This window comes from Babylonia areolata, chromosome 9, assembly GCF_041734735.1.
Source record: "Babylonia areolata isolate BAREFJ2019XMU chromosome 9, ASM4173473v1, whole genome shotgun sequence".
NCBI classification, from domain to species: Eukaryota; Metazoa; Mollusca; class Gastropoda; order Neogastropoda; family Buccinidae; genus Babylonia; species Babylonia areolata.
Genome location: NC_134884.1, coordinates 12,202,070 through 12,216,550, shown reverse-complemented (window position 1 = coordinate 12,216,550; position 14,481 = coordinate 12,202,070). Strand labels below are relative to the sequence as shown.

Genomic DNA, 14,481 nt, shown 5'->3' with positions numbered 1-14,481 from the left:
CTCCTCTTTGTTATATCAGAAGTTTATTGGCTAATTTTAATGATGTATTGTCTTTCACACACACACACACACACACACACACACAGACACACACACACACACACACACACACATTGTTGACCATCTAAACAATTCAAAATGCAAACAAAAAGAATGTAATGCTGCTTGGCTGGTCAACAATCGGTCAACAAACGTTGACTGACTTGCATTCTGTTTCGTTCGTCCATCATTTACTTGATTAGCTGCCGGGGTGTTTGATTGTGTGGTGCTTTTCATATCTAAGCTTTTCTAATGTGGAATTAATCATTTGCAGTATAATTACTTTTATAAGAACTAAACAAGCAAAACAGTGGACATGCATGGAAAACTGTTTATTGGTATTACCCTGAGACTGACATACTGTTATCAGGCGTGATCATCGAACCAGCATCTGAAATTCGAGACTTTTTCTGGAAATCTTACATTTTAAACAGAACTTATTTTGAAAGAAAAATGTATAAAAGCAAATATCCCGCCATACTCTTAGAAAATGAAAGAAATAGGGAAAGCGAATATGTTGAACAGAGCAGTTTAAGCTATATTCAAAGAAATACGGTTTACCGAATAATGGAATAATGCGTTTGACATCAAACTAGCATAGACCTATTCCAAGCACTTCGATAACATTATCAGAGAACATGTTCTAACACAGCAATTGTCTATATAATTCATTTGTGACATAGTTTTGACAAAACTTTTTATTTGATATGACCATGGAACCAAAGGAACCATGTCGCATGGTAATAAAAATAATTTATCAGTCACCTCTGTTGACGGGCGGACAGTGATGACAAAGACTTTAGACCTATATAAGACCACGTGGTTACCAAACGGAAATACCGAATGGCCTCTGTCAATATTGCGATACAATTATGAAGAGCAAATTCCACAGTTGATATATATATATATATATATATATATATAAATATCATGTCATATGATATCTGGTGTAAAGCGAGTGTTTATAAGATAAAAGCTTATAGAGTGTCATTATTATCATCATTGTTAGTTTGTATGAAATGTCACGACAGCCGTATTCTGACAAGACAAAGCCAAACAATGTCCCACTCTGATCATTCAGTCCGCCTTCAGCAGGAAGCCAGAGAAGTCGGTCCAGGCGCCGCCCTTGATGGCAGTGGACCCGTAGCTGTGCTGCACCCAGACCATCTGACCGGCGTCCAGGTGGATCGTCTCGAACAGCGAGCCCTGATCAAAGGTCTCGTCGTTGACGTGCACGGAATCGATGACAGAGCCATCTTTAACCAGGCTGAGCTCGCTCCACTGCCACGAGCCCATCAGGCTGAGGAAAAAGGCGTAGACTCCGGAGATAGGGGCTGTGAAGATGCCGTTTCCCGTGTTGTAACCGCCGCCAAGGTTGAACTGTACAGAGTCGAACTTGAGGACGGCGTGCTGGCCGACGTTGGGGATAGGGTCCTTGGAGAAGCGAACTGTGAAGGCCACTGTGTTGGGGAAGAGAAATGAGTATATTGTGGAGTGAATGAATGACTGAGAGGTTAATGAGTGGATGAATGAATCTATGACTGAATAAATGAATATGTAGACCAATGGATCAGTATGTGTTGACATCTATCATGTTCACTAGCGTGAACAGAAATGCACATACGTAACCGAGTTCACACACATACAAACATGCACGGACGCACGCATAAGCGTCAACACAGTAGCACATCAAAATGAACAAGCAGAAATCAGCACGAGATAGTATTTAATTAAGTGTCGGATCTCCCCCTTTTTAATTTTCTTCAGAGCCCTAATATGTGTATCTGACGTTTTCATTGAACTGGCTCTGAACAAGAAGAAATCGCGAGTGCTGAAGTTTCGAATGTTACAGGCTGTTTGTATGATACCCCCGCGGCTTGTTCAACAATGACCTCTTCGGGTATTCAATAGCGCATTGGATGAATATTGTCTGAAAACATTACCACCCAGTTTGAAAACAGCTATCATGATTGAATAGAATCTATGGCACTCCGTAGCACTAACATTCTGTTGGTGAAGAAAACTGATTTTCACTATCATATTATTTTAGTGCTCTTTTTTCGCCCAGTCAACCGCGTCAATGGCATTATTTCCACGCCGCTCATCCCGAACCCCCCATGCACAGCCACATCCGGATTCGTCTGTCGCAGTCTCACTACCAGCGTGCCATGGGGAACTATCGATCTTAGGTTGCCAAGAAGCCACACTCCAGGAGAGACCCTGCATTGCTGCTGAGTCACTTCGGTGGTGTTCATTAGTGCCTGTTCTGATTTAACGTACTTAGGACACCACCTACTAAGCCTTCTACTGACTACCATAATGGCTTAGTCGTGGAGCCAAACTGAGTGAACGTCTCCCCCAGAGTGGAGACCGGCAGCACGTCCCTCCAACGACAGTCCCCCATGAATCTGCCGATACTGAAGACCTTGACAAGATTCACCCCAAGCGCGGAAGTGGAGGGGTATGGAAACTGAGGTCACCATGAGAGTAGGGCATGAAAGGCCACATGATTTGGGACTTTCCTTTATATTGATGATGATCGAAGAGGAGGAGGATGACGATGATGATGATAATATTATGGAGGTCCATTTAGGTTGGGGACTACGCGACAAGGCTGTACTCTACGCTTCCTGTCATAATGATATCCCGGTGTCAAACAGGCCCGAGAGATACAGACACTTGCGGTGTTGGTCAGGAAATTAGAGCAACACACACAAAGACACATCAGTGAAGCCCATTTAAGCACATAGCACAGTCAACTCTGGGTAGGAGCCGGCCGCGGGCCAAAAAATCCACCTCCGCTGGGATTCGAACCCGCGTCTGCCCAGCCGTCAGTCCGCGACGCTAACCACTTCGCTACGGCGGCTAGTTTTTGTTTGTTTGTTGTTGTTTTCTTGTGGGGGTGGCCGGGGTGGTGTGGGGGCGGGAGTTCTGGCTCTTTGTTCCCCTAGTTCCATATTCCCTCGGGTATCTGTTTCCCAGATCTATATTCCCCTTGGTCTATTATACTGCAGGTCTGGAACCACTGCTGACCATTATATCTTATGTAGCATTGATACTTTTTTTTTACCGGTTTTGACCACAAACCACTACTGACCACTGACACTACTGAACATTGCTGACCACTGGTCACCAATGAGCATTGTGGCCACTGACCATCGCTGACCACCGCTGATTCACTACTGACCACTGGTCACCGCTGATCACTACTTATCCACCACTGACTACTACTTACTGCTGACCACCAACAACTGCTGACTGCCACTTTTAATACAACTGACTACTGACCAGTACTGACTACTACTAACCACTACTGATTACTGACAACTACTGACCACTGCTGATCACTACTGGCTGCTGACCACTACTGACCGATGACCACTGCTGACAGCCACTGACCACTGCTGACCAATACTGACCGATGACCACTACTGACCACCAACTACCACTGGCCACTGCTGACTGCCACTGACCACCACTTACCACTACTTGCCACTGACCATAAATGACCTGTGGGAACATAGACCTGGAGGAATATAGACCTTAGAGGACATATACTTGGGGGAATATAGAACGGGGGTGGGGACATAGACATGCTCCTGAGCTTCGCATGCAAATACACAGAATACCTCCCCCCTCCCCCTCCCCAAAGCAAAACAAACTGTTTATGTCATGAACGACCACTGAAGGGAATAACGACGACAAAAATTAATGAGCGATTATTATGTCGTCGACCGGCGACAATGTGGCGGTCCTCTGACCCGTTGATTTGTCTCCGGTCGGCGACAATGCAGCGGAGGTCTGTTAAACATTGATTTGTCGCCAGCGACACCAAATTTTTGCCGGCGACAATACATCAATTAACAGCGTCCCCTCCAGAGTGGATACCACCATCACGTCCCTCCCATGGGCCTGACAGAGAGTAAGCAAAATGACTTTGGGAAAAAATTCTCTCCATCCTTCTGGACCAGAAGTTTAGGGTCTACATGAAGGTAATGGCAGACCAATCTAATCCCTGTGCAATGCCACCGGACATACATACATACATACATACATACATACAGACATACATACATAAAATTGCAAACAAAAAGACGCTGCCTCTGTCTGTCTCTCTCATACACACACTGACACGCACTTACACTCACAATCACAGACAGACAGACAGAAACAAGAGACACATGCATCAGAAGCGAATTTAGCCTACTTGTACATTCTCTCAAATATGTGACATGTTTCCCCTCCTAACTTGTCGCTAAGGGCGACTTAATACGTTTGGGCGAGAATTTGGGGGAGGAGGCTTACCCCAATTATTGCGGGTGACAGTTTGGGCGGGCGATAATTTGGATTTCTGTTGAAGAATTTAGCATTAATTTTATCTCCTTTAAAGGTACACAGGCATTGGAAACTACCTGACGCATCGGAAACTATTAGCTAATCGAGGAACGAGTCTAAATCCATTCGAAGATCGGTTATTCTCTCATGGCACGATCTGAGCAGTATTAGCTCGGTGAGTAGTTCGTGTCATGCTGTCGGTTCTTACACAAGCGTAGATTCAAGGCAGAAAAAAATCTTGACTCTTCTAGTTAGGTTACCAGAGTTGAGAGAAAGAGAGGGGTGGGGGTGGGAGCGGGGGGCGGAGAAGTGTGATGATTGATACTGAATACTTTAAGACGTGTGTTTCATTTTTTGTGTGTTTCTTGTGTTTAGATATATGATTTGTTCGTTTAATATTCCGAATCATTATCAATCCGTCAAATACTGACTTTGTACAAGTCCATTTAACGCTCAGACCTATAACTATCATAACGACAGACGAGTAACTCGAGCACTGATGAAGTTAATTGCTTATAAACTGAATTGACTTCTTTCTGTTGTAACCACGTATGTTCCGGTAAATCTTAATTTGTGTCTGTTGCTTTTGGAGACAATGCTCGCAATGAAAATCGGAAGTTGATGATCATAAATGCGATAATGAATTGAAAGTATGTCTAACATGGAGTTTCCGAATGGACAAGCGTATGATAAATGGTTTGTTTTTCTCGTTTGTATATAAATACATGGTTTGCAAATGGACAGACGTGCAATGTTTACAGAGCACAGCATTCTTCTTCTCTCTGTTTCCTTCGTGTTTTTCATTCGCAAACCCATCACCAGCAAACAATACCCTTTTTTTCCGATTTGACTGAAAAAGGTCGCTCGCTGTGTTTACAGTGCGACGTTCATTTCGAAGCATCTGAGAAATACTCGATTACAAGATGCTTTATAACTGTCAAGTTTTACACCACATCTATTTCCGCCAGTCCCCCCTCCCCCTAAAAACACTCTCGTGAACTCATCTACATACTCCCATACCACCTCCACACACAATTCCCTTTGCATAGTGATAGACGTGCACTTTACCCGACTGAGACAGCTTGCTGCTTAACACAGCGAACTGGTTCTTGTTGCCAACGTCACTGTTCTCCAAGGCTTCCACCCGGCTTCCCAGCTGATTCTCCACCTCCTCCAGCCTGTTCTCCGTGGCTGACAGCTCACTCTGCAAAGCCTGGATCAAGTTGGCTTGTTGGTTGATCACGTTCTGAAGACTCGCCAAGCTGCTGGATCTCCTCGGGTGATTCCGGAACTCGCTTCGGGTAGCTGTGGCGAAAAGGAAAAGGAGGAGGATGGAAAAGTTAGAGAAACCTTTTTTGGGGGGAAACATGGTTTCCTTTGGCGAGTCGTCCGGGAGTGACTTTCTTGAGGACTGTGTATGGATGTTAGTGAAGGGTTCTTGAGATAAGAACGTCGTTTTTGTATGGGGAGTGGAAGGGTATGAGTGTCAGATAACGATGGTGGTCAGATGGTCATGCTATCAATTTCTAAGACGAGTTTAGAGACACTTGGATGGATAGATTAATAAGTGACAACAGCACGCGCACTAACACACACACACGCGCGCGCGCGCGCGCCCATGCACGCACGCACATACACACAAACGCGCGCACTCACACGCACGTCTCATTTCCATCTGGATTAATGGTGATGTACTGTGCTGTATTGTGTCGCATTGTATTGTTTTGTATTGTATTGCATATGACAGGCGTCAATAAAGATCACGTGCTGTTGTTCAGCACTCAGGACGTGGACGATACCTAGGTGTGCTAACAAGCCTACAATGATCCTATCCCTTTTCTCAATATATCTCTCAGGGCATCTATCCTTGATGACAACAATAACAATATGTCTCTGTTGCCTATCATATCCCAATCATATGTATTGTCTCCCTTGTCAGATAAGCTTATCTGGTGTACCTTTGTCCCGTTTTAAACTACAAGGCTCATCAGATGGTACCTTGTCACAATGCCTGAAAATATATAAAGACAAAAGAGGCAAGGCCTTCAAGACTCACTTGTGATACACTTTTAAAAAATCCAAGCTTTTTATGTATTGAGTATAATTTCAAAATGTAATGTTTAAGATGAGAAAGATCAATTTAAAGCAAATTAAGTCCCCTAGCATTAATTACAGAGTAATTTCCCTTTTTTACTATCTGCACCAAAACGTTTGCAAAATAAATAAAACTTCCATGCTTAGCAAAAGAAGTTCCTGTTTGAACAAAAAATTATAATAATGACTGCTCTTGTTGTTGGGTCAGAATATCAGATCAAAGTGCCAAGTTTAGAGAATACAAAAAATATAAATATAACAGTGAATGCAGTTTGCATATAATTAGGCTTCATTTTTTTTTTTTTGGTTTTTTTTTGTGCCCATCCCAGAGGTGCAATATTGTTTTTAAACAAGATGACTGGAAAGAACTGAATTTTTCCTATTTTTATGCCTAATTTGGTGTCAACTGACAAAGTATTTGCAGAGAAAATGGCAATGTTAAAGTTTACCACGGACACACACACACACACACACAGACAACCGAACACCGGGTTAAAACATAGACACTTTGTTTACACAAGTGAGTCAAAAATGATTCAGCTCCAGTGTGTGTGTGTGCGTGTGTGTGTGTGTGTGTTCATGTCCTTTTCTCTTTTTTCGGTCTCTGTTACAGTATCTCCGTCTTTGCCCATCTCTCCCCCTCCCGTCTCTCTCTCTCTTTCGCCAAACACACACACACACACACACACACACTGGAGCTGAATCATTTTTTACACACACACACACACACACACACACTGGAGCTGAATCATTTTCTTTATATATTTTCAGGCATTGTGATAAGGTACCATCTGATGAGCCTTGTAGTTTAAAACGGGACAAAGGTACACCAGATAAGATTATCTGACAAGGGATGGGTGCCTTGGTCATGCCAACTGTCGTCTGAAAACACAGAATAAAACTCATATGCATTTTACAACAAAGTATAGTGGCGAGAAAAAAAAATGGAATGGAGATCAGTGTGTGTGTGTGTGTGTGTGTGTGTGTGTGGAGAGAGAGAGCTCCTGTTTCATAATCAGTAGTTGGCCTATGCACGTGTCAGACTGTCCAGTGACACATGACTTGATATACTGTTCTTTTTCTTTTCTTGTCTGATTTGAGTCATTCTCTCAAGAACATAACCGTGTCATAGAATTTCACTTCTAAATTGTCATTGATCGGCGAGAGAGAACGAATGCCCGAACAAATTTTTTTAATAATTATTAAAGGAATAAGCAAATATGCTCTTTTTTTTCTTTTTTTTACACCCGGCCTTCTTGGCAAAATTGTAAAAAATAGATAAGAAAAAAATGCAAATTATTCACGACAGCAAAAAATTAATATGAATAATATATGTATGTACATCACATAACTGCATACGTTGATAATTCATATGTATAGTACAAAGACATGTGTTATCAATACAATAATGGGAAGAGAGAAAGCAAGAATGCAGGATGGAAAAAAACATAAGAAGAAGAAAAGAGGGAGATAGATAGACAAGCAGACAGAGAGACAGATACGGAGACAGAGACAAAGACACAGAGAGAGACGCCCCAACACAATATTGACTTCAGACAAACGTTGCCATATGCAACATGGACGCTTGATAATTTGTCTTGAATAAATCTATGCGCATGAAGCATTCCCTTTTTTTTTCAATGAAACAAAATAAACTGTTCAAGTCATGAATTATCAGTGAAGGAAATAACGACGAGAAATTAACGTTACTAAGTATATAATCCACCGTTGCGAATTGTCGCCGATCCGCTGATTTGTCGCCGACTGGTGACAGTGCGGCGGAGGTCTGTTAAACGCTGAATTATCGTCAGTCCGCTGACTTGTTGTCGACGAAAATTCAACGTTTAATTGTTGCTGGACTTTCCTTTTGATGATTCAGTCGCCTGCGTCGATTCAGTGCTGAGCCCGGTTTTAATTCTGCTGTGAAAAGTCAAATGAAGTCATTAAGACATTCAGTGGGTCGCGCTGCCCTTTCAGATAAAGATGCGGGTATTCAGTGATGGAACAATGGACATCAGCTCTGAACGAGCCCTGGCTCTGACACAAACTAGTGCGGCGGCAGAGGGCGACTGCTGCGTCGCGATTTTTTTGTCCAAACATTGTTTTTTATTCGCTGAAAGGGTTACATATAAAATGTACTATTTTACATTAGGAAGAATACAACAATATATTCTGAATATCAATCATTACACATTAAGAATAATATCGGTAGAACAGAAAATATTCATTCAAACATTGTTCTGTATGATATTATAACGCACGATTTACAATGAAATTGCAGTAATGGCAGAATCTAAAATATTCGTTCACATATTGATTCCACTAGTATTTCTGTGCCTTGTTTACATCAAATTAATATAGGCAGGTAAATAGGTTTTCATTCACACATTGTTTCGATGTGATATTACAATACTCGGCTCACATCAAAGCATAATCAGTACAATGGGTATTCATTCCCACATTAATTTTAATGCTTAGTCTACAGAAAAGTAACAATAATCATTCATTCACACCTTGATTCCATAAGACACCAATCTTATTCTTCTACAATGCATATGTACGGCGCCCATTTTTGCACAAAACTGTTATAGTCTATAGATGTTCTAAAAACATACTTGTCAATTTCTAGGGGAACACAGACCTGGGGGAATCCACACCTGGGGAGATTTTAACCTGAGTGAAAGAAAATTTGGAGGAACATACGGCTGACCCGACTAAGTTCTTGTACACAAACATACATTACCTTTCTTACTTTCTATCATTTAAAAACATTAGTGTGTGTGTGTGTGTGTGTGTGTGTGTGTGTGTGTGTGTGTGCTTTTCTCTCCCGACTGCACTCTCTCTCTCTATCTCTCTCTCCCTTCCCATAGTTTCCTTAAACAAGAAACAGACAGACTACAGTTAACAGTAAACCTCGATAAGACTAGTGTCGTAGTTTTCCGCAAAAGGGATCTTTCGACTCGTGAAAAACTGTGCTATGCAATTTAGAAAAAAATTAACTGGATGTAGTAACAATGGTCCAGTGTAGATAACCGAGTCTTTTTTGCGTGCGCGTGTGGGAGGCGGAAGGTTGACGGTGTGGACTGGTTCCATTTTCAGGAAATCAGATACCCGTAGACATCGGAGAGTTAGAGTTGTCAAATACACTTTTCTCAGGGAAAAGGATGCCCTGAATCCATTTAAACCGTTTGACAAACTGTATCTTGCCCCTGTTGCCCATGGCAACTCGCCAAAGACTTGGCAGACAGAGGGATCACGGGTAGACCAAAACGCATTAATAGGTACTCATAGGAGACAGATCGGTCTATAGATTGATAAAACTTACTTTTCTAATGACATTTGGGGTGTTAAGTCCACTTAAAGGACCTTGAAATCTGTATCTTACCTCTGTTGCCAATGGTTACCCAATGACTTGCCCGCGCCACCTTCGGCTCTTTATTGTCAGCGTCAGCCGGTGTTTAATAACTCCGGCGCATGCGCGGGTTGTTGAATGTCCAGGGACACAGATGACCTATACTTGTAAGCAAAGCTTTCAGAGATGCAGTTGACGCCTTTGTGGCCAGCGATGGCAACCCTAACTTCCAGCTCAGGTGGACCTACATCCAAATGGTGGAGATCCTCCTTCTCTTTACCGGAGCACAGAGAGGTGACCTGGGGCAGCTTCACCTGCATGCCTTCAAGTTGATGCTCCCATTCTTTTTCGGGTTTATTCATACCAACTATGCCAGATGGGGCACCATCTACATCAGTGAAATGAATCAACTCCTAGGTCCAGTGAAGGCAGAGTTTGAGAGTGGCAATTTCGTTGTGAAAAGATCAGCTCAGAAGTTTCACTACGTAGACCTGGACCAGAGCCAGGAGTGGCTGGATGGCATTGGCAAGAAAGGTGGTGGCATCGTTGGCATCACAAAGACGACGTCAGCCTTGAGCAGGTGGGCTTTCTCCTTCAACCTGAGATCTCACCTGGACAGTGAGACCAAGCTGATCGACGGCATTAGACAAGACGATGCATTCACTCACAACGAGTGCAATCCAGCCAGGAATAAAACTTGATCTGAAGGATGAAGACAATCTCCTGAACACATTTCAGTCCTTCAAGTTGTTCTCATCTGACGCTAGTCCAGAACTGCAGAACATTGCCACAAAGGACTTTGTCACAAAGAACATTGAAGATGACTTGCTGATGGCTCTCCAAAAAGGCCAAGATCAGCTGATACAGTTTATAGAAGAAAGGCTTTAGGCTGACATCAACAGGATGATCTCTTTCAGAGACACACTGCCAAAGAATAAGCCTTTGACTTTCTGATCTATCTTTGAAGTAGAGCAAAGGGAGTCCACAACAACTGCTAAGAAAGTAGTACAGGCAGACAGGAAGTTCCTGCAGCGTCTCATCACTGCATTCCAGGCTGGAAGGAATGTCCATCTGGAGGATATACTGAGCTGATGCCTGTCCTTCCTGCCCTTGCACAAATGAATGGCGATCTACGATCAGGACAAAAGTCCCTCCTGTCAGATTCACTGATTGTGACACGCCTTGCCCTCAGAGTCTTGAGGCTGCAGACATTGGTGAAGAAGGACTACTTATTGTCGATGGGCAGGCGCATGTTCTTGCTCTTGGAAGCCACCTAAAGCAAAAAACTTCGGGGACCTTGCTGACATTCGTTCGTTTATCTATTTTTAGTCTGTTCATCTAAGATGATGTTATTAGACTGAAAATAAATAATATTATCAATATCATTATCATTATTATTTGGATTATTATCATTTCTATCATGATGATGATGATTGTTATTATTAATTAGAAATCAACATTTCTGTATATTCGAATGAAAAGAGGGACGGTTGCTGACGTTTTTATCACATCAGTACTACAAATTGGGGCTGCATTCAGTCGTATTGACATCATTTGTGACAGATGCTACGACCTGCCCATCAAAAGCAGCACAAGGAAGAAACGGGGTAAGAAGGCAGTGCCTGTGAGCAGCAAACAAAGCCAACTTGGCGAGATTCCTGTCCCAGCAGCTGCTCTTGAAGACACCTGCAGACAAGACCATTGTTGTTGCAAGAGGATTCAGCGACGAAGAACAGGTGGAGTCTTCTACGCCTGACGTCAAAACTGAGGAACTGAAGGGGCGCCGTGACGAAGCTGACACGCGCATGATACTGCACTGTTTCAACAGCCGAACATCCAGCATCGTAGTTTATGTTCGTGACACTGACGTGCTGGTGCTTCTGCTGGCCCACTTTGCAAACATGCCATGTCCACAGATCTGGATGAAGGCTGGCACCTCCAAAAAACCGAAATACATCCCAATTCACTCAGTGGCAGCTCAGTTTGATGCTCATCTCCTCGGCAGCTTGCCAGCCTTTCAATCGTTGACAGTATCTGACACCTCTTCTTTCTTGGCTGGTCAAATCTCGGCAAAGGCGACCTCAGTGACCAAACCTCTGCAGCTGCAGAAACCTTCATAATTATGTAAAGTCTACAAGGTTCACGCAACAGTTTCTGTGGACAGTGCCAGGTCAACCCTCTTTGCTCAGGCCTACCTGTTGGAGACCCTACCCCCAACTCATGATGCTTTGTCCTTCCACATCAAGCGGTCAAACTATCATGCATCAGTATGGCGACAGGCAGACAGCGTCATGAAGTGCCCCCATCAGAGACTATGGGATGGACAATTCAGAGTGGTGCTGTGGTTCCAGCCTTGACCTCCTTGCCCTAACTGCCAGAGTCCTGCGTCGAAATCATCACCTGTAAGTGTACCACACAGTGCAGAAGCAGCAACTGCAACTGGAGGAGGAAGAGGCTCCCATGTATTTCCGCATATATCTGCGGTACAAGTGAAGACGTCAGCAGAAATGATTACTGATATCAACGTGGATGACTGAGGTATGTTACAAATGTATTCACAAATCTACCCCTTCCCATCTCTGTGGCTGACTTCACCTCTACACTCCATCTCGCTCTCTGCGATCGGCTTCGGATCCACTCTGTTTACGCATACCCAGATTCAAACACTCGACTGTTGGCCGCCGTTCTTTCTCTGTTTCTGGACCTTGCAATTGGAATGAACTTCCTCTTTCGCTTCGTCAGGTCTCCGCACTCAGCTCTTTCAAGTCTGGTCTTAAAACCCACCTTTTCCCAAAATAGCCTCCCTTCCCCACCTCTTCCTTGTCTTCAGATTTTCCAGTTTTAGAGTTATGCATGCGTGTGAATGACTGGTGCGAAAGTGCTTTGATTTGTCTCTGCACAAGATTCAGCGCTATATAAATATAATAATTATTACTATTATTGTGTTCAGTGACTGATTGCACTGTGCTACTACAGTTCAAAGGTTGAATTATGAGTATGTATGAACACAAACTGACCGAAAGCTGAGACACATAAGCTGAACGGAATTCTGCACATGAAAATGACAGCTCATTTGAATCGTTTGGTTTTGTTTTTGTTTCAGTTTTTCATGCTGCAAATCAATGTTAAATTGGTTAACAATATGTTTGATTTTTGTCCTTGCAAATGATCAGGTCCATCCAAATGAAGCTGAAATAGATGGTTTTGTTTCATTTCCTTCTTTTTTTACGCTTTAAAATCTGTTAATCAATGTGACTGTGAATGACAGTATGAGCTAGTGTTCTGGTTTGGAAACCTGCCTGTTCTCGATATCGTTACTTACGTTGGAATGTCAAAAGCTGAAGCGTCCTTTTTTTCGCTTGCTTATACACCACTGCAACTTAAAAGGTGAATTCTTATGAAGCTGAAATATTTTTTCTTTCGATTTTATTTGAAAGGATGCAAATCAGTGTACGTAATTATGACTGGCAGCATACCGTAGTTTTTCGTTTCCGAAACGTGTCTATTGTCATCATTGTTTCTTGCCTATCATTGAAATAGTGTCGTGCTGAGTCATCCATATTTTCTTGAAAACTACTGGTAATGGCTGAAATTCTTGGAATAAAAAGATAGTTTCACTGTTTGCAACGTGTGGTGTAGCGTGACAGGTTTGCGTGGACGCCATTTTGAATAATTAATCATATCACATCAACGACGCAAAACTGCTCATGTGAAATGGATTCAGCATATCTTAATCCTTCAGAAAAAGCTATTTGACACTTCTGACTAAGATTTCCTTATTACTTTTTAACTAAGCTGATTTATCTGAAATGGAACCAGTCTAGTGAGGGAAGGAGAGAGCGCGTGTGTTGTATTCTATGTCCCTTCGGGTGCGTACATGTTTTGCTTGCGGGTACGTGCACTTATATGTTTGGTGAGGCGGAAAGGAGAGATGGGGTGCGAGTTTCTAGAATTGTGCTCACGATCGTTTGTAATGTCCCCCCTTGTCTGTCTTCTTCCATTAATGTTCAGCGGTCATAACTTTGACCATTACTAACATTTTTGCAAGTGCAAGTGCAAGTGTGTGCTCTTTGTCGGAATTTCGTACTCATAGTCCTTAACCGTATGCCATTAATCATTAGTTGAAAAAAAAAAAAGAAGTGAAGGACCTTGTGGGGTTGGGGTCTACTGTGCCTGGAGGGCCCTCAATACCCTCAAGCAGAAGGCATTGCAGGAGGGGGCCTTGACAACATCAGGTGGGAGGGAGTTCCAGTCGACAACGGTCCTCGGAAAGAAAGAATACTTCCTGTAGTCAGTACGCATCGGATTCTTTGCAGCTGTTGGTTGTGGTTGCTGTGACGACCACTTTGAGGCTGCCGCTTGAGGTCGGCGCAGGAGACGCAAGCTTGATCGTTGAGGATCTTGTGGAGCATTGCGAGTCTGGCGCAGCGACGTCGTTGTTGGAGCACGGGCCATTCGAGAAGCATCAGCATGTCTGTAACACTGGAAGTGTTGCGGTTGCGGTTGGTGACGAATCTGGGCTTCACTGCTGAATGGACATAAAAAACATTTTCTTTATGATTATCATTTAGAAGGGTTAGCAGACCCAGTTTCGTCTGATTTTCGTGGAGATTCCCCGTTTTTTGTTTGTTTGTTTGTTTTGGGGTTTTTTTTGTTTTTGT

At 43.0% G+C, this 14,481-nt stretch overlaps 1 protein-coding gene across 1 annotated transcript; it reads right to left on the bottom strand.

The window, feature by feature from the left end:
• Nucleotides 1-356: 356 nt before the first annotated feature.
• On the bottom strand, nucleotides 357-5,753 carry LOC143285719 (complement C1q and tumor necrosis factor-related protein 9-like). Its single transcript, XM_076593124.1, has 2 exons — nucleotides 5,443-5,753; nucleotides 357-1,499 (listed from the first exon to the last, which is right to left on the bottom strand). The coding sequence occupies exons 1-2, from the start codon at nucleotides 5,741-5,743 to the stop codon at nucleotides 1,117-1,119; spliced, it is 684 nt and encodes a 227-aa protein (XP_076449239.1). The 5' UTR covers nucleotides 5,744-5,753; the 3' UTR covers nucleotides 357-1,116.
• Nucleotides 5,754-14,481: the final 8,728 nt, after the last annotated feature.

Bases quoted from the DNA above. Each gene is read 5' to 3' on its own strand.
- LOC143285719 (XM_076593124.1), bottom strand. From the start codon at position 5,743: ATGTTTCCCCCCAAAAAAGGTTTCTCTAACTTTTCCATCCTCCTCCTT. The intron at 1,500-5,442 runs GTAAAGTGCACG...TCCCCAACACAG, and splicing joins CAGCAAGCTGTCTCAGTCGG to TGGCCTTCACAGTTCGCTTC.